Below are 20,969 nucleotides of genomic sequence, written 5' to 3'. Positions count from 1 at the left end.
ATTAGTGATGTAGAGGACAAACTGAAAGAGAAAAAGGGTCAAGAGGAGGCCTGGAACAAACAGCTTAGAAGCCATGGAAACAGAATTAGGGAAATAAATGACGCCATGAAACGTTCCAACATCAGAATTATTAGGATCCCTGAGGGGGTGGAGAGAGAGAAGACTAGAAGATAATTGAACAAATTCTGGATGAAAATTTCCCCAACCTGGGGAATACAACAAGTGTTTGAGTCCTAGAGGCAGAAAGGATACCCACGAAGATCGACAAATCTAGAAAGACCACAAGACACTTGATTGTGAAACTCACGAATCATATTTTTAGACAAGAACTTCTAAGGGCAGCTAGGGGGAAGAGATTCCTTATATGCAGAGGAAGGTCCATCAGAATAACGTCAGACCTGTCCACAGAAACCTGGCAACCATACAAGGCTGGCAAGACATATTCAGGGCACTAAAGGAGAAGAACATGCAGCCAAGAATACTTTATCCAGCAAGGATGACATTCAAAATGGATGGAGAGATAAAGAGTTTCCAAGACCGGCAAGGTTTAAAAGAGTGTGTGATCACCAAGCCGGCACTAAAAGAAATCTTAAGGGGGAGGGGTTCTATAAAGGAAGAAAGAACCCAAGAGTGACACAGAACAGAAATTCACAATCTACAGAAACAAGGACTTCACAGGCAACATGATATCAATAAAAACATATCTTTCAATGATCACCCTAAACATGAACAGCCTAAATGCTCCCATAAAATGGCACAAGGTTGCAGACTGGATAAAACGACAGGACCCATCCATACGCTGTCTACAAGAGACACATGTGGAACCTAAAGATACATCCAGATTGAAAGTGAAGGGATGGAGAAGCATCTTTCATGCCAACAGGCCTCAAAAGAAAGCTGGGGTAGTGATTCTCATATCAGACAAATTAGATTTTAAACTAAAGACTGCAGTCAGATTTATAGAAGGACACTACATCATTCTTAAAGGGTCTAACCACCAAGAAAATCTAATACCTTCTTATAAACATAGAACTTAGCACAAAGTTAAAAACAAATATAAATATAGGACTTCCAGAAGCAGGATTCTTTTTTTTCCCATTGTAAAAAAATTTAAATTCAATTAATTAAAATATAGAGTACTCATTTCAGAGGCAAGAGTTCAGTGATTCATCAGTCTTATTTAACACCCAGTGCTCATTATATACATCACATGCCCTCCTTAATGTCTGTCACCCACCTCCCCTCTAAAAGCAGCATTCTAAAACAGATACTAATGCAGAATATGCAAATAATAATAATAACTAAAAAACTATACAGCAGAATCAAGAAAATTAATCGAAGGAAAGTAAATATCAAGTATATAAAGTAATCCTAAACCCCCACCAGAGAGACTATGCCATGGTTGGCTGGGAGCCAAACCAGGGTGCCCCTTGAGGCCCATTACCTTCCTGCTTCCCAGAGATCACTTCTGCCTGAGACTGAGAAAAGAGGAAGTCAAACTCCAGCGGTAAATCTCTCACTAGATCAGCCAAGATGGCCAGCTGCTTTCTGCAAGAAAGAAAAAAACATATAAAAGTTAATCGTTAAACACTTCTCACAATTAGCTTCAACTTGACCTTCTACTCAGACTCGTTACAACTCACTGCTCCTACAGCCATTCACCAGTTGAGCCCTACATCTTTCTGGTACCTTCTTTGATTTCAAAGGTTTAAACTTATCCTCCTACCTAAAGGGTAATGTGGTACTAGTAATACTTTCCCTTTTTATACTTTTATAATTCGTATAGTGTTAAAAGATGAGACCGTGGTTCTGTGCCTCTCACAGGCTGAATATGTAAAAGTGGCAGGAAGCACGGTTCGTAATTACATGATCCCTAACTACTGTGAACGGAAGCTGTTAGACTGAGGAACACAATCTCATCCTCAGCTCTTACATAATACAGAAACAACACCTCAAGTCACCACATGACGAACACTGTTATGTCCACAAGTTTTTAATAATCCTTTACACAAGCTGACAATGAACTTTTTAATCTCCCTTTATCTATTTCAAGGGTTGGTTTTTTTTTTCTTTATAAAAAATCTTATCATTTGAAAAACCCAGATCAGGATCAAAATCCAAAGGTTATAACAATCTGGGGACAAAGTTTGAGTCTTATTATCTAAGGTTGTTTTTGCCTCTAAAGTTTTGTGTTATCAGTGTTATTAAAGGAGAGCAAAGAAACAAAGCTACAAGTAATAATATGAATCTAGAGAATATGGTTAACAATAAGAGCAATCATCCTGGATTTTTTAAATTACTCATTACAGAAATATTCCATTGGCTCAGATAGTTGTCGGCATGACTTAGTGGAGAATGTTAACACTTAAAAGTGAAGAATACGTTTAAAGTAATAATTTCCCAGTATACTGTCAAATGTAGTTTACAAAAAAGCTCATTGTTATAATACTAAATTCTTGCAATAAGAATTTTGCATGTGTAATAAGAGGGACTATTTTGCCCTCCCTATTGGATATGCTTCTAAAATACCCAAAGAGGGCGCCTGGGTGGCTCAGTGGGTTAAGCCGCTGCCTTCGGCTCAGGTCATGATCTCAGGGTCCTGGGATCGAGTCCCACGTCGGGCTCTCTGCTCAGAGGGAGCCTGCTTCCCTCTCTCTCTCTCTGCCTGCCTCTCTGTCTACTTGTGATTTCTCTCTGTCAAATAAATAAATAAAAAACCTTAAAATACCCAAAGAAGGCTTATTGGTTTTGGCAGTGATTTGGAAGAACAGGCACCAGTACACACTGCTATCTGGAATACAAATTCCTGGTATGATGTTTCCAAGAGCAATCCAGGCCTATGTATCCACATTTTTAATGTGCTTAACCCTGGACCAGCTATTACACTTTTAGAAATGTATTGCAAGGAAATCATCAGATAAGAATACAAAAAGGAAAGAACATTGCAACACTATTTGTAACAGTGAAAATAATCTAAATGCACATCATTAGGTATTGGTTAAATAACCTATGGTATATCCACAACAGTGTGATACTAGACAGATGTTAAAAGAAATGAGGTCAATATAGATCTGTTTGTACTGATGTGAAAAGCTGTCCAATATATTCTGAGTTCTAATAGGTTATTTAAAAAATACATATAATGTGACCCCAATATATGTTAAACAATGAAACAAAAAAATTCTTCATGTACTGCACAGGACTCTCTAAAATTCAATTACTGTTTCTTTATTAAAGAAAAACTTTCAGTGGCAAAATATTGGTAATTGTTAAGCTGGGTGGGTAAGTAAATACAGATTCATCATGCTGTTCTTTTTTTTTTTTTTTAGTGTTTGAAATTTTCCATAACAGAAGTTTTCTTTCCCCTTAAATATCACCTTATACTATATTTGTAGTTTGGGTTTTATTTTTAAGATTTATTTATTTATTTATTTGACAGAGAGATCACAAGTAGACAGAGAGGCAGGCAGAGAGGGAGAGAGAGAGAGAGAGAGAAGCAAGCTCCCTGCTGAGCAGAGAGCCCGATGCGGGACTCGATCCCAGGACCCTGAGATCATGACCTGAGCCGAAGGCAGTGGCTTAACCCACTGAGCCACCCAGGCGCCCTATATTTGTAGTTTTTTAAAGATATTTCCATTACAAAATGAAAATGAGGTAAAACAAGTTGTTAGCTCAGGACTTTGGCAAAGAAATAAAACCTAGTGCTAATACATTTCAAAATTACAGTCCCTGTAATTTGAACCCATTTTGAATACTGCTCACAAGCACTAATAAATTAGCAAAGCATCAATTATACAAAACAGGTTCTTGCAGCGATGGTTACATTTATGTCAACAACTATGGCTGCCTCAATTGCTAGCAATGATTTCAGAAGCCCAGGATAGATCCAGGTATTATTAGATGAGGTGATCAGAAGGCAAGTTAAAAGGCAAGCTCTTCACAAATACTTAAGATAAAAGAAATATTAATATTCAGAGCTTCCATGCAGTGAACATCTTAGACAAATGGAAGGGAGCTACATAGTGGGTTTTCCCCAGGTGGAAACTTCTTTGACAGAGTCAGTGCTGAGTGGTGTCAAACAATGAGACAATCCTCTTTGCTCCAGACCCCCCAAACATGGCTAAACCATCATCCTCCTGGTTGGCTCTGCCTTTCTGACTTCTGAGTCAGCTTTTTCTCTGGCCATCCTCCCCCTTGCTCCCCTTTGTTGACTGCAGACCACTCACAGACCTGTGATGTGGCATCCCTGTGTCACCTCTACTCTTCCCAGGATTTCTAAATTTTGAACTATGTGAATATTACTTAGGTCAAAACAAAAAATCCTAAATTGCATGTACAGTATGGTTACAACCTTGTAGAAACTACATAGAGATGTACAGAGAGAAAACAGTGTGACAAAATGAAACACTTTTGAAAGGGCAGCAGGAATGTAAGTGGTTGGGGTTTGTTTTGTTTTGTTTTGAAGATATCTTTTTTTTTTTTTTAAAGATTTTATTTATTTATTTGAGAGAGAGAGACAGTGAGAGAGAGCATGAGCGAGGAGAAGGTCAGAGAGCGAAGCAGACTCCCCATGGAGCTGGGAGCCTGATGTGGGACTCGATCCCGGGACTCCAGGATCACGCCCTGAGCCGAAGGCAGTCGTCCAACCAACTGAGCCACCCAGGCGTCCCTGTTTTGAAGATTTCTTTAATGCAGCTATAATATTTTAAAATTTGGTTTTAAAAATAAAAACAAGACAAAAATTTTTTAAAGGTCAAGATAAATGGAAAAATAAGGGGCTAGGAGAGCTCTCATTTCCACAAATGGCTACATAATCTCCTCCTCAACTGTAGACCAGAAAGTAAGCCAGTAACCTCGTGTCTAAACAGAAGGAAGGAAGTCCTCTGCAACAACTGTGGACATGTGTTTTCTGGCTCATCTGGCATAAGCCGTATGAAGCCCTACATTCATGGCTGAGGTTTTTGTTGTTGCTGGCCAAGCATACAGAACAAAACTTCCTCGAAAAGGTTACTGTTATTTACCAAGAAAAAAATATTTAAGCTAATTAAAAAATACCCGATGCCTGTGAGACTTAGAACATTCCAAGAGGACAAATTCTAAGGTTAAGGAAGGTCACTCCCTCCCCATGACCATAAGTGTGCAGGGGTCAGGGAGGTGTCGAAGGGGGGGAAATCACAAACAAGAAGGGGTGTCACCTAAGTATAGCCACTGCCTCTTCCTCCTCCTCTTCCTCCTCTTCCAGAGAAGGGAGAGGGATCAGGTGGCAAGATCCTGGGCTAAACTACCAAAGCCAAGTGGACACTGGACTGGTTGGGATGGAAAAAGCTAGTCTAAAGCAATGGAGACTGAGTTTTGCAAGCAGCACCAACTATCACCAGGGAGCCAGGCAGTTGCAGACAGAGCAGCATTCCTACCAGAGCCTCTCCTACTGGCCTCCAGGTACCCAGTCACTCAGATGAACCTCCTACAGCCCTTCTCTAACTATGTTCCCCATCTAGTGATCCTAAAGTTACCACCAACACCATTGCTTCTCAATCAAAACTAACAATCATTACAGCCATCTCAGATATCGATCCCAAAGAAGCAAGTGACACGAAGCTCTGAACAACAGATTGTGAAATAATGATGTGTGGAGGTGGCCCTGCTCTATTTTGAGCAAGGAGAGCCTTTTACTGCCTGCCACCTGCCAGCTTTGTGTGATATATCCCCAGCCCACCTTCAGACCGGGGAACTACAGAGAACAATGTGTAGAAATCAGTCTTGTGGGGCGCCTGGGTGGCTCAGCCATTAAGCAACAGCCTTCGGCTCAGGTCATGATCCCAGGGTCCTAGGATTGAGCCCAGCATTGGGCTCTCTGCTCAGTGGGGAGCCTGCTTATCCCTCTCGCACTCCCCCTGCTTGTGTTCCCTCTCTCGCCATCTCTATCTCTCTGTCAAATAAATAAATAAAATCTTCAAAAAAAAAAAAAAATAGAATCAGTCTTCTAACTCTTGTACCAGCCATTTTCCTGTGTCCAGACCCGAGCCCTCACCTCTCGGGGAGAAGCCGCATGCCTGCAGTGCAGAGGATGTAGAGGGGTGTCTCCTTGTGCTTCTTCACAGGCACGTGCGCAGCAGCAAAGCTCAGCAGAGGACGAAGGTAATCACTGGCATGTTCTGGGGTGTCTGCCATTGCAGAGATTCCTTAAGCAAGACAAAATATTTTAAAAAGCAGATCACACTGACTCAGAAGACTGATACGCCATGAAGTTCTGCTTAAGGCCCTAAACACGTCATTATTTGTGAGGACGGGAGCAGCAACGAATGAGATATCCCTTCCATTATCCAGAATCTCAAGGGAAAAAAAGGTTTTTTTCTGTCTCTTTCCTTCTGCCTCTTCCTTCCTCTCTCATGCCTGCAGCAGATAAAAAGGGACTGACAACGAAATATATTCCAATTAGTACCTGGCTTGATTTTTTTAACGACCGGCTGGCTGTTGCGGTCTCTCATCTGTTTGATGTCCAGCAAATCATGGGGGTTGCCATTATGTCTTGGCCAGAAATAAACAAAAATCCGGGAGCCACTGCTGCCACAGTCCACAACAAGTCCGTAATTCAGAGTTGGGTCTGCAGTGTCAGTCGCTTCAAGCTCCCCGACTCGTGCCAAATACCTACGCCAGGCGGAAAGAGAAATTGGTATCAAGCATCCAGGTCCACAAAAGGCACGACTACTTTAATTCATTTGTTCATGAGTCTTCATTAACTGTCTATATGTGCCAACCACATGGAACCACACGTCTCAAGGAATGAAACAACACTGACCATAGTTACTGATGGATATGTATGAGGCAATAGCTGGTTCACTCGCCTAGAGGCCACTGGAATCAGAGAACTAAAAGACTCCTCCATGTTTGGAGGCAGTTATGAAACTGGCTGAAGTACCAAATCTTTTACCAACTTTAAAGAGCTTCTAGGCCTGAGTAAATTACTGGATTTTGTTGTAATAAGCCACTAAGATTCGGGGCAGTTTGTTACACACATTGATTAACTAAATGAATCCGAATAATTTCTCTTCATCTTTTCTGTATCTAAAGAATACTTTGGAATGATTATCACTTAATACGTGTTTTTAGGTGGTAAAAATTTATGGGGCGTTTTGCATTGTATTTTTTAGTGCTAGATTTGCATTAATAAAAAATGCATTTTAAAATACTATATTCTTCTCTACAATCTTTTAAACTATTTTTTAGTCATAGAAAGAATGTTTATAAAGTATGTATAAGTAATAACAATAAGACAATGCCTCTGTGCCCAACACCCAGTTTAAAAAATAAAACATTATACTGCTTCAAAAAAAAACACCAAAAAGCTTCTAGGCCCAAGGACAGCAGTACTTTGTGGTGAGATTTTTTTCAGATTCTTATTACAAGACATTTATTTGGCTGACAGCAGACAGATGAAACAAGTGAAGATGTTACCATCAGAACACCAAGGTTTGAATCTCAGCTCTAGCACTTTCTATGCTGTGTGACCTTCAACAAGTTACTTAACTTCTCTCAGACTGTTTTCTCATCTGTAAAATAAGAGTATGAGAGTGCTGAGTGGTTAGCTCAGCGCTGGGCTGCCGCTGCTCTTGTTACGTGATGAGTACTGGGAGAGCAAATAATGGAAGACTCTCGGGAGAAAAGGGCAGGCAAATCCAGAAGGAAAGAAGTCTAAGGGTTGGTAAAAACGCTCCTGAGCTCTGAGTCTTTAATAAACATTAAAGTTCACTCAGAACCCGAGGGTCTGAAAAGTACAAATATTATCAACTCCTCTTCAAAAGCTTCACTTGAAGGGGAGCTCAGGAAGAACGGCTCTTAGCTTATTATATGGAAAAAGAGCTGTTTCTCAGTGCTACAAATCCATACTACATGGCAGACAGATTCAGATGTCTTCAAAATTCCTTTAAATTTGATTGAGTATTACTATACATTGAGACAATCGCTGGATAAATGCTCTGAAAGCAGCGCTGTGAATTTTTCAAGAATCACAGCTGAACAACCTTCCTTCTATCTGCCCCAGTCACCCAACACTATATTTAGAGTGAATTCCTAGATCCCCTAGACCCTTGCACAGAAGCCCTCGGAACTAGGTTTTGTGAAGCCTGAAGCCAGCGCCACTGGGGAGGTGATCTTTTTAAAGAAAGATTCAACATTACAAATGCGAAAGGAGTCCATACAGGTCTGGGGCCTTGAAGTACAGGTATCAATAGCTCTGCAGGAAATCTACCTCTGATCAGGCAATAAGCCACATGTCCCACCCCTGAAGACAATCTAGTCTGTGTTTACCGGTGATTTCACATTGCTATGAAGACCATAGAATTCCCTACTTTGGACAGAAAAGCAAACTTGATGAATAGATGACCATGTAGAAACTGTGGAAAGAAAAAAAGGGAGCTAAGTACCTTTCCTAAGGCACAATACAAAATAAAGGAAGAACATGTATTTGGGCTCCAATATAATGCTGCAAATTATTACACAGATACGGTCAGGCAGAACTTTTTTCTGGATCCAACATCACAGTGAGTTATGGGAAATGAAGCAGGTGGTAAAAACTGTTACAGTCTAGTCAACTTACAGTCCCAAAAACCACATACTTATCCATTCTGATCAAATGACTGGGCTGAACTGGGCTTATAATCCACAAATCAACTCACGACAGCTCATTGCTCTCACATGAAAGCTGGGAAGATATCTGGATTCAAGTTACAGAACTTGTGCAAATACTGATCTCACAGCACGCCATAGGCAAGATAAGCAATCTCTCGCCCACAGAGACTTTTCATTTCTCATTTTAGCAATCTTTCTACTTCATATGCTTCACAGATCCTTCTCTGATTTCCCCCTCTGAAAATCTTCCCCTCTACTTTTCTCACTAGATTCTGAATCCCATTCCCTCCTGCTTAATGAATAACTTTTCTCCAGTTCATTGGTTCTCAAATGTTTGGGGCTCAAGACCCTTTACTAAAAACTATTGGATTTAAAGGAGTTTTTGTATATGTGGGTTACATCTATTTATATTGATCATGTTACAAAAATAAAACAAAAATTTTTAGAATTTATTAATTTAGATATAACAATAAACTCATTACATATTAATATATTTTATAAAAATAACTATTTTTTAAAACAAAAAAAACTCAGAAGAGTGGCACTGTCTTATGGTTTTGTGCATCTCTTTAGTGTGTAGATTAATAGAAGACAGCTAGATTCTCATTATTTGCCTCTGCATTCCATCTGTTACAATATGTTGTTTTGGCTGAAGTATTTCAAAAAGTCCAGCTTCGTGGAGACATGTTATTGGAAAAGGGAATACTTTAAGAGACCATTTAGATCACTGCGCATAGTCTTCTTTAATACTACACTAAAACTCAAGAAGTGAAGTTTCTTAAAGGCTAGTTGCAATGTGAAATCTAAAACCCTATCTAAGAACGTTTCATATTCTATAAAGTTAACCATCAGTCTATCTTGCACTTTGAATGACTTTTATCCTTGCATAATTTTGTAACATCCTATACTCAAAAATACTGGTTCACTGAGGATGCAAATCTTCCCAACATTGACACATTTCATTCTACAGTATTAAAAAAAACAAAACCCATCCACTCATTCATTAGTATCACTACCCATATTATCCCAAAAAAGGCATTTAAGTATTGAGAAGCTAGCAAACACATAGTTGCAGACACAAATTTTCCAAACTTCTAATTTTCAGGTAAAAGCTCAGATTTTATCATTGGCAATAAACACTGACAGTTGTTTTCCTTAAAGTGACAGGTTTTTACTTCATTTGGTTTCAAAAAAATAATCTATGAAATATCCAAGTCTGAAAACCATAGCTTTTTTGGTAGTCATTCTTTCAAGTAAAAATAATATTCCATGATAAAAGCAGTTCATAACCCAAACAACTGCCCAAGGGCTTTTCCTCAAGAAAACTCCAGTGTGCATCAGAAGTGCTGCCACACAGAATATGAAAAAGACATTCTTAAATGGAACTGGAATTTTTTCCCCATTACAACTATGTGACAATGATGATTACAATAATTAATAGCATAATTTGGTGCTTCCATCTTGATTTGTGCTAAGGCACCTGCAGTTTTACCTACCCGTTGCTTTGCATCATTAGTATAAATGTCAACTCAGTGAAAGGGGCAAAAAAAACACCACAGTAGCCAAGAGGTAGAAACAACATAAATATCCACGGACAGATGAATAAACAAAATGTGGTATATACATAAAATGGAATATCATTCAGCCTTAAAAGTGAAGGAAACTTCATCTTGTGCTACGATATGGGTAAATCTTGAGGTTATCATACTAGGTAAAACAAGCCAGTCACAAAAGACAAATACTGTATGGTTCCACTTCTATAAGAGTAAAGCAGCCATATTCATCAAAACAGAATAGTGGCTACCAGAAGTTGGCATGGGGAGGGAAAAAAGGGGAGATGTTGTTCAATGGGCAGAGAATTCAGAATTGCAAGATGAACAAGTTCTGGAGTTTGGTTGAATGACAATGTGAATATAGTTAACACTACTGAACTGTATATTAAAAGTGGTTGAGATGGTAATTTTATATTATGTGTTTCTTAGCAATTAAAAAAAGAGCAAATAACATCTTAGTAAGTATTACAAAAACAGTTTTGGCCAAATTTTGACCTCACAGACACCATGAAAGAGTCTCAGGAACTCCCAAGGGTCAGTAAACACTTTGACAGCCACTGCTCTAACCTTTTTCTCTGGAACATCCACCTGCTTCTCTACCTATCTCTCCCCCTTTCCTTCTTTGACATGGCTTCCCAGTTCTTAAGAAGCCTCCACTCAACAATGCTGACTCTTCTAATACTCACAATGATCTAAAAAGGCCTCCTTCTTCTGTTTTAAAATGTGGAGTGTCATTATTCCCTTTAAGCAGTTTGTTTATATTCCAGTATGAGCCCCTAAGACTTCTTTCGTATTTCTTTCTTTCACCTTTGCATTTCTCAAGCACAAAAACCTTAACCCGCAGTATCTCAGAACTGTCACGGTATTCCTCATGTTTCTCTGATGTGTACCAACCAACACTGGCTGGTTTGGTCCAGAGCTCACAATACAGAGCTGTACGTTTGTTAATTCCTCTACGTCTTTGTTAGCTGTCTAGCTATACATACTCAAAAATCAATTGGTCTCCTCAAAATTTCAATGGCTTTTTAAAGCATCCTGTCACCCTCCTGGGTTCCTGTCAAGATAAGCAACTCTAAGTTGGGTCCAAGTCAACTTTGCTTTCTCATCTCTTAGAAGTCTCCATGTGTGCATTAGTCACAAATGTCAGCTGACCTTTGAACACAAGGGTGAAAGCTAGGACCAGACAGCATTTATGTTACACTTCCCACTTGAGTCTTTGCTTAATGGCTGAAGTCAGCAAGAAGCCTCCATCTTTCTCATCAGGCATACAAATGAGTAACTGAAGAACAATTTTCCCCTTTGGGAAGTAATAGCATCGCCTCTTTCTGAAACTTGGATGTCTCATGATCTAATCAGGCTTCTTAACAGTTTTCAAACACCTGGGGGTCTTCCTCTGTCCAAGCTTGTGATATGAATGGATCAATGCTCCTTTCCTGGATGTTTTCATTTGTGATTTTCAGTCCTGGCCTTAGCCATCAGGGTCAATTACTTGCATTGCTGGACTCTCCTGCTTTGCTGACATTACACTAAATTAATCCCTAAAGAGGATGTAAAGTCCATGAGAAAAGTTCCAAAAGCTCTGGAATCCCTCATGTCTGCTTTCCCAGGACAGATCTGATTCATTATCCCACATATTTAACCCCCCTACACACATACACATACTGTTTCTGTTTGAGAAACCTGATTTCCCTCTAATCACTGCTCGGTCAATGAAAAGGGAATTACTCACATATACATCACCCAAGGTAAAACTGGAAGAGAGTGGCTTTCACTGCCATTACTCTGAAAACATTAACATTGGAGTGGTAACTGACCAAACCATTACCTAGCTTACAACCAACACTAATTATACCACTTCTAGAGTTCAAACAGAACTCAGCAACATGCCAAAAGTCCATTAAAGCAACCCCCATCAGTATGGAGCTACCAGCTTTTTGCTGAATGTCATCATACTCTTTCAACTCCATTCAAGGCTCAGAACCAAATATAATGACATTATACGGAAAGTAGCTGTGCATGACTGATGATAGTAATAAATGCACAGGAAAGCATTGTAAAGGTTATTGCTTATCTCCTAACAAGATTAATCAGAGCAGTCAGGAGCATTTATAATTTAAAGCTCTGCTTACAAACAACTTCTGATGAAGTTGTCAGAGCACTACTTATAGAGCACATGCCAGACAAAGAGTTGATTAAAACACATACAAACAAAAGTGTTTGTTCTTACCATTAAAGAACAAGTAAGTGAATAAATGAATAAATGCCAAAGAATGCAGGTAAATGCCTTCAATTTCACTAGGAAAAATCTCTGAATTTTTCTATTATACATAAGAAGCCTTAACTTCATCTGCATATCTCAAAGTTTATCATTTTATCCTAACCAAAAGTAATGTCTCTTTTCAACTTGCTTTAAACAGAATTGAAATTCCTAAGGAAGGCCAGTACTGAGCCCACTGCCAATGCAGAACCTCTCATTCACAGTTATACCTAGATGACAAAGGAACATGAAGGCACCACTCTTCTTCTGGGAGGAGGAGGAGCAGAAGGAGAGGAAGATAATTGTAAGCAGGCTTCACGGGCAGTGCAGAGCCTGATGCAGGGCTCAATCTCATTACCCTGAGATAATGACCTGAGCCGAAATCAAGAGTTGGATGGTTAACTGACTGAGCCACCCAGGAGCCCTGGCACCACCTTTTAACAGGTACCGAAGACATTGTTCAGAACAGTAAACCAGACAAAAATTTCCTCTCTAATGAAGACAGTAGTGAGGCTACAAAAAAGTGACTAATACTAAACATTAAGGTTTAGAAGAAATTCATTGAATATACAGAATATTCAAGTAAAGGCAATTTATCATTTGTCTTGTACTCTATATATGTATACATGCTAAAAGTGCCCCTTATACTAAAAATTATTAACAATTTACCTAGGGCTAAAATTTTCCAACAGAACTCTCTGCTATGATGGAAATATTCCCCATCTGTCCAATAGGATAGCCACTAGCCACATGAGGCCAGTGAGCTGCTGAAATGTGGCTAGAGCAAGTGAGGAACTGAATTTATTTTATTTTATTTTATTTTAATTAATTTAAAGTTAAATAGCCACTGTGCCAAGTGGGTACCCTATTGGATGCCACAGTGTAGACAATAATATTTGCTGAATAAGTGAAAAGATGAATGAATAAATAAGCAGTAAAATATGTACTAAGTCTGATGAAGTTGTCAGAGCACTACTTATAGAGCACATGCCAGACAAAGAGTTGATTAAAACACATATCTAAGAAAAATTACTCTTAAAAATCGCTTTGCTAGGATGCCTGGGTGGCTCAGTGGGTTAAAGCCTCTGCCTTCAGCTAAGGTCATGATCTCAGGGTCCTGGAATCAAGGCCTGCATTGGGCTCTCAGCTCAGCAGGGAGTCTGCTTCCTCCTCTCTCTCTGCCTGCCTGTGTATCTGTGATCTCTGTCTGTAAAATAAATAAATAAAATCTTTAAAAAAAAAAATCGCTTTGCCATGCATGTATGGGTAGAGGGTATCTGGGAAACCTCTGTACTTCTGATAAACTTAGCTGTGAACCTAAAACTGCTCTAAAAAATAAAGTCTGTTAAAAACAGCTCTGGATTCTAGCTTTACTGATACCCCCATCACTGACTAAATTTATCTTTTCTGAAATTCTAGTTCTGATGCAAACCTCCTGATTTCTCCTTCCTGAAGCAATATGGGTACATGTTCATAATAAACAAACAAACAAATACAACAACTCTTCAGTTTTGAAACTACAGAAGGAAAACCCTCATGCAGGCTTCTAAAATCCTGGGTCATGTTGCCTCAGAAGAAATATGCTAAGTTCCACCAATGACTGTAAAAAATTCAAATTATTTTTTTCAATACAAACTACTGATATAATTTCATCATGAGAACTGGAACAATTTAAGTTGGAAAAAATATGACTGTATTATAAGTATATAATATAAAAATCTCAATAACCACTTGTCTGATTTTTTAATAAGCTGTTAAATTGAAGTATTTCCATCAATTCCTAATCATTTGCTTAATCATCTTATCATCAGCTAATGCTCACCAATGTTTAAGCAACAGCAGCAACCAGGAAGAAAAAAATTCTGGAAGGAATATTTTAAATGCAGATAATGCTGCCCATTATCTTCAGTGTATATCTATAGGGCAGAAAATGGAACTAGAGAAAAGAAAAATCAAGATTATTTCAAATAAAAGACTCTCCCCTGCAGATGCCAGCGTATTATTTATTGGCAGTTGTCATCAGTGTGCCCGCATCTAATGGTCAACATACCCTTCCTACTACCACGATCTAGTTTGCTGTTTATATGCTGTGTTCTGAGACAAGACAAATCCAAGCTAATTAACACGGTGTGTAAAATAAAAGCAAACAGGGTCTATGGGAAAGACTATCTTATCAGTAAATTGCATGAGCTTAAGGATATCGACATTAGTTACTCATAGGCCTCTGCTGATTAATTTCTGATTCTTTGTTCCTGATTCTTGACTGTGTACAGTTCCTGATTCTACACAGATATATATATATATATAAACTATTATCTCATTGGGAAATAATTCTTCCTCCAAATCTGCCTCCCTAACTAGATTATGAACTCCATGAGTTCGGGAGCCACATTTTATTCATCTTTATACCTTAATATCTACAATAGCAGCAAGCACACAGCAAACTCTCAATGAATGTTTGCTTCCAAAATGACTCACAGGGGCTGCCATGAGTGAAATGTAATGATACACAGTAATTTGTGGCAATATGCACATAACCTTTCAATAAAGAACAGGAGATCTAGGTTATAAGGCTGCTGGCTGCTCAACTAGAGCATTACAGGGGTCAGGACTTTGGTAAGATAACCACACAGGCACGTGTGTCCCTTAGCTCTGCAGCTAACTTGTTGCGATTAATTCAACTTCAGTATTTATCAGATCTTGCCACTTGGGGTAGAGTGGTAGACAAGAATATCAGATCGCTCTACCTCCCACATATCCCTCAAATTCATTTACTTCTTTCTCTCCATTATCACTGCTTCCACCCAAGTTCAGGCGACCGTCATCTCTACTGGAGTATTCCAGTTCATCTCCCTTCCTTTCATGTTTATTCCCATCCAATCCATTCGCCACAATACCACGAAAGTGAGCTTTCTTTAAAAAGAAATTCCAATCATATCACTCTTTGAAGCCTTTCAAAGCCTTCCCTCTGCCCTGAAAATAATGTCTAAACCCCCTCAAACGACTTAACAGGTTCGAGCTGATTTACCTCTCCAGCCACACAGCTCACCACTCATTCCCTAACAGTCTTTACCCTAGCCGTATTAACCACATAGAATTCCATAATTAGACCATGCTGTCTTCCAGTGGAAAACTGTCCTCAGGTGTGTCAAGGAAATCTCAATGAGTATTTAAAAAACACTCAAACTATGGATTTAGTTCTTTGAAGCTAACAGACTGCTTCAGGCTGATTACTGACAACTATAGTCCTCTAAACAAATATTCCTTCTTCAGAAAGACAGAATGAAAAATACAAATGAATAGTGCTGTTGAGGGAGGAAAGGTTGGAAACATAAACTTCTTGAAAAAAGGTACCAAAGTCTCCATGTCCTGGTGACTGTCATCACCTAGCACACAGTGGTTGCTCAGCAAGTGCTTGCTGAATGAACGAAGGGATGAATGACCAAAGTGAAGTGGAAATGAAAAATTATGGAAACAGAACAACCCAGAAATATTAAGGGGAGTGATCACATGTCCCAATTCTGACCAGAAAAGATTGAAGGAAAGGGCTGATGGAGGTTTCCAGGAAGAGCTCTCCTCATTCTCACACAAGGGCATAGAAGACCTGTTTCCCTCCTGTAGGACATGAGTGTGGATGTATGTAGCCCTAGTGGCTACTAGCTGCGATCTTACAACCATTCAACAAGTTGACACTGTGGAAAACGGAGACAGAGATTCTCAACCTGACAGCCAATGTTGCACTGACGGTCCCTTTGCTCCTGGACTTCTTGTTGTGTGAGCCAATAAGCTTTCTTTTTATTTAAGTCAGTTTGGCTGTCACTTGCAGCCCAAAGTCTCCTGATACTGAGAAACAACAAAGAGAAAGTCATATTGATGATGAACACAACACATCATCATTTCACGTTGTAGCCTAATCAGAAACTAACCTCAAAAAACAAGAGCAAAACAAATCATTGTTATAAAAGATACAGATCTTCTATGTAACTAGTAAGGCATTAAAACTATATCAAATAGGGCGCCTGGGTGGCTCAGTGGGTTAAGCCGCTGCCTTCGGCTCAGGTCATGATCTCAGGGTCCTGGGATCGAGTCCCGCATCGGGCTCTCTGCTCCGCAGGGAGCCTGCTTCCTCCTCTCTCTCTCTTTGCCTGCTTGTGATCTCTCTCTGTCAAATAAATAAAATAAAATCTTAAAAAAAAAAAAAAAGTATATCAAATAGGGCGCCTGGGTGGCTCAGTGGGTTAAGCCGCTGCCTTCGGCTCAGGTCATGATCTCAGGGTCCTGGGATCGAGGCCCACATCGGGCTCTCTGCTCAGCAGGGAGCCTGCTTCCTCCTCTCTCTCTGCCTGCCTCTCTGCCTGCTTGTGATCTCGCTCTGTCAAATAAATAAATAAAATCTTTAAAAAAAAAAAAACTATATCAAATAATTCAGATGTATTTTCCAGAAAAAAAAAAAAAAGGTATTTAGCACTCACTGGATGGAACTAACAGTAGATTAGACTTTATAAACGAAAATACTAGTGAACTGGACGACCCAGCAATATAAAATACCCAGAAAGAAATACAGAGAGAAAAAAGACTGGGAAAAAAATGAGTGAGAAAACTTCACATGGTTCAATATGTGAAGATGTGACTGAAGATACCAAAGGAGAAGTGGAGAAGGTCGGGAAAAAATATTTGAAGAAATAATGGTCAAAATTTTTCTGAATTTGATTAAAAAGTATAAATCCATAGATGCAAGAATCAACAAATCACAAGTGAAAGGATCATGAAGAAAACTACACCAAGGCACATCATAATCAAATTGCTCAAAACCAGTGATAAATGTAAAAAGCTAGAGGAAAGACACGTGATGTACAGAGAACAAGATTTAAGAATTACAGCAGACTTCTCCTCAGAAAGAATGCAATGCAGAAGACGGTGAAGCATCATTTCTTTTTTTCTTTTTAATTTTATTATTTATTGGACAGAGAGAGAGCAAGCATAAGCAGGCAAAGTAGCAGGCAGAGGGAGAGGGAGAAGCAGGCTCCCTGGTGAGCCATGGGGCTCGATCCCAGGACCCTCAGATCATGACCTGAGCCGAAAGAAGTTGCTTAACCAACTGAGCTACCCAGGTGCCCTGTGAAGCATCATTTCTAAAGTAATGAAAGAAAAAAATATATATATATATCAATCTAGAGCTCCATACCCCACAAATATTTTCAAAGGAAAGCTAAATGACTTTTTTGGTCATAAAAGTTGAAAGAACTCTCCAATTACAAACTCACACTACCAGAAATGTTAAAGGAAGTCATTTAGGCAAAACGAACAAATACCAGATGGAAATATGAACTATAGTACAAAGTAATGAAAAGGCCCGGAAATGAGAAATATACCAGCTGTTTTTTATTTCTGAAATCTCTTTAAAAGACAATGAAATATTTAAAGCAAAAATAATAACAATACATGGTGTTTATAACATATGAAGAAAAAAATGTGTAACAATAGCACAAAGGCCCAGGAGAAGAGATAAAGAGGTATGCGGGAAGAGGAATTATATTACTTGAAGATAGTCTATGATAAGTTAAAAATATATACTGTAAACCCTAAATCCTAAAGCAACCACTTAAAATTTTTTTGAAAAATTAAAAAACCCAGTTATATCTACTCAGCCAACAAAAGAGATAAAATGGAATATTAAAAATGTACTCAATTCAAAAGAAGGGAGGAAAAGCAAACAAAGAACAGATGTGACAAGCAGAAAACAAATAGCAAGACAGATTTAAGCCTAAGCATAATCAATAATCACATAAAATGCAAATGACTTAAACACTTCAAATAAAAGGCAGACATTGTCAGACTGGATAAAAAGCAGTTACTTATTAAAAAACTGGGTGGATACAAAACATAATGACATAAAGCCTAAAACAAAAAAAAGATGGGAAAACATCTATAATGATAACACTAATTAAAAGAAAGCTGGAGTAATTATATTAATACCAGACAAGATTTCAGAGCAAAAAATATAATCAAGGATTTTTTAAAAAGTCATTTAATAATGATAAAAGGGCTCATTCATCAAGAATACATAACAATCCTAAACATTTATGCATCCAATAAGTCAGCCCACCAAAACAAGAATATAGAAAGATGCCTTTCATGATTAAAATGCACCATCAGCATTCCTGAATCAAAAGTGAACATTGCCAAAACGGGACTTAAGATCTTTATGTAATAAGTGGCATGCAATTTTACTAATAAAACTGCAGTATTCCCCAAAAGGGTCAAAGGTAGTAATATGTTAAATGACAAAATATTTATGACTTCAGTGCCAGGTCTGATCAAAGAGATCTAAAGCTGACTCACCTTTCATATTGCCTATCTCGTGGTAATGAAGCACCCCAATGTCGAAAGTCCATGATTAACATAAGTAAAAGGAGACAGGATATGAAGAAGAGTCCTAGGAATGCCACCCGCTGACGTGGAAATGGACTCACTGTGGGCACAGTAAAGTACCAAGAGGCTGGGCAGAGGTAGGAAAAACTGATCCTGAAATGAGACAAACATTATTAGTAAGTAAGGCAAGTCTCTATGGTTGAGTGCTCAAAAATGGTTTTTAAACTGGACTAAAGCCCTTCCTAATAAAGGCAAAAATTTATGCCACCTGAAGTCTATCAATGTTCTCTTAGTCTCAAACTTTAGAAGATGCGCCTTTGGCCTTAACCAATCATTTCCCACTCAAAGGGAACCACTGGTACCGTTTTCTATATATTTTTCCAGGGATACTCCATGTTTACACAAACATAAATGTGTATCATGTGTGAATACATGTGTGAATCTCCATTCCTCTGATTTTACACCGTACCTACTGTTCTGCATCTCTCCCCACTTACTCTATTTGACAACTGTTCCACCTGGTATTTTGATCCACATTAATCTTTTCTGAAAGTTTCTGAGCATCACAATGTATGGATGCACATACTCAACTATGATATGAAGTTCACTTTCCATATTGTTCAAAAGGACCTCATCCTATTTTCAAAGTTCATTAAAAAAAAATTGTTTAACCTCCTCAGAAAGCATGTAGCCTCACTCAAATGGAAATCTGAAAGAACATTACATTTTAGCACTTTTCACACGTCAGCAAGCACTCACTCCATCACCCTGGGGTTATGAGCCAGAAACTACAGTTGTGTCTGTCTTGGGGGGGGGGGGGGAATCACTTCGATCTTCTTTGCATCCATCCGACCAAGCAGCCAAGTCCAGATGCTGCACTAGGGCAAACCTCACATGTAAAAACATCCCAGGGCCCCTCCACCTACCTGCCACCCCCAACGGAGCCCCAAGCTGACTTACCTAGCCATGGGATCCCTTCAGCGGTCTCAGTGCCTGTCACCTCCTTTTCTTTTTGCCCTGAGAAATTGGTCTCCTTGTCTCAGGCATCTCCTAAGTCTGCAGCCTGTTAAGAGTTCGTGGGGTTTCAGGCTTACCTCCAGCAGTGCCCACAGGACTAGACCTCCGAGGGAAGGCCAAGGCGCCCACCCACCTTTTTTCCCGGGGCCCAGCTGACGCTAAGCCGACTCCCCGGGAGCCGGGCGTTCTCGAGGCAGCGGCGCTTCCCAGTGGCGAGGTGGGGGTGCCCACTTCCCCTCCCCACCCTCCCCGCCTCTCCCAGCCCCGCGGCCCTCCCCCGCTCGCACTCACAGGTCGAGCGGCCCGCAGGCTCCCTCGGCAACGTTCCGCCGGGTCCAGAGCGCTTCCCCGCGGCCTTTCGCCCAGCCGGAAAGAGGCCTGGGCGAACGGCGGCGCCACGTCCCCAAGGAAACCGCAGGGAGCCAATGACCGACGGCAGACCCGCGGAGAGGGGCCCAGCCTCCACCCAGCCGGGGCCGCGGGCGAACTAGTAGCGCCGCCGCACGTCCGTTCGCCAGAGTGGCCAGTCCCCAAGAGCGTTCAGCTTCTAATGCCCGCCCCGAGATTTAGCGCGCTTCCAATCCGGAAAGGCGTCGTGCCGTAGCTCCGCCCCGACGGGCCCGGTAGGCGCTCCCGTGAGCCGGGCGAAGCGGTGCAGGAGTGCCCTGCGCCCGCTGCCCTCCTGGCGGCGCGATTTCTCCGCTGGCTTCGTGCTGCGCCGCCGCTTCCAGGACCGAGCGGCGCCGGCAGGTGAGTCTTGCAGTGGCCGCGAGAGAAATGCATCCCTTGCCCACAACCTATCAGAGGTATTTTGTCCAGCAACCGTGATCCCAGAATCAAACCTGCCTTATAGCCTCCCAGACTTGGGCCTTCGCTTCCTTGTTTTGTCCTGTTAGAGAAACAGAAATGGGGGACAATATCGTTTACACCGAATTCCTTCAACATTCATTGAATGTCTACTGTGTGCCAGACGTAAGCCCCTGTGCCCCTGCCCTCTCGGACCTGACAGTAATATATAGAGAGGTAATGAATGTTTCCTTAATGTTTTTCTTCCTTGCTGACACCAGCCGTTTCTCTCATTTCCAGGAGGGAGCCCTTTGGACAGAATAAAGTCCAAGCCCTTACAAACGTGGCATACACAT

The 20,969-nt window shown here is 40.2% G+C and overlaps 1 protein-coding gene across 1 annotated transcript in view; it reads right to left on the bottom strand.

Moving 5' to 3' along the window:
- The window catches only part of ENTPD7 (ectonucleoside triphosphate diphosphohydrolase 7), a 40,325-nt gene extending 20,051 nt beyond the window's left edge, over positions 1-20,274 (bottom strand). Inside the window, exons 1-6 of the mRNA XM_044240294.1 lie at positions 20,119-20,274; positions 19,771-19,873; positions 18,781-18,963; positions 6,443-6,648; positions 6,032-6,182; positions 1,445-1,548 (exon numbers count right to left, since the gene is read on the bottom strand). Of these exons, the coding sequence (XP_044096229.1) occupies positions 1,445-1,548; positions 6,032-6,182; positions 6,443-6,648; positions 18,781-18,963; positions 19,771-19,778 (652 nt within the window). The 5' untranslated portion in view covers positions 19,779-19,873; positions 20,119-20,274. The remainder of the gene's footprint in view (positions 1-1,444; positions 1,549-6,031; positions 6,183-6,442; positions 6,649-18,780; positions 18,964-19,770; positions 19,874-20,118) is intronic.
- Positions 20,275-20,969: the final 695 nt, after the last annotated feature.

The sequence above is a fragment of the Neovison vison genome, chromosome 2 (assembly GCF_020171115.1).
Source record: "Neovison vison isolate M4711 chromosome 2, ASM_NN_V1, whole genome shotgun sequence".
Taxonomy (NCBI): Eukaryota; Metazoa; Chordata; class Mammalia; order Carnivora; family Mustelidae; genus Neogale; species Neogale vison.
The sequence above is the reverse complement of the archived record's forward strand: the minus strand, read 5'-3'. Positions and strand labels throughout refer to the sequence as shown.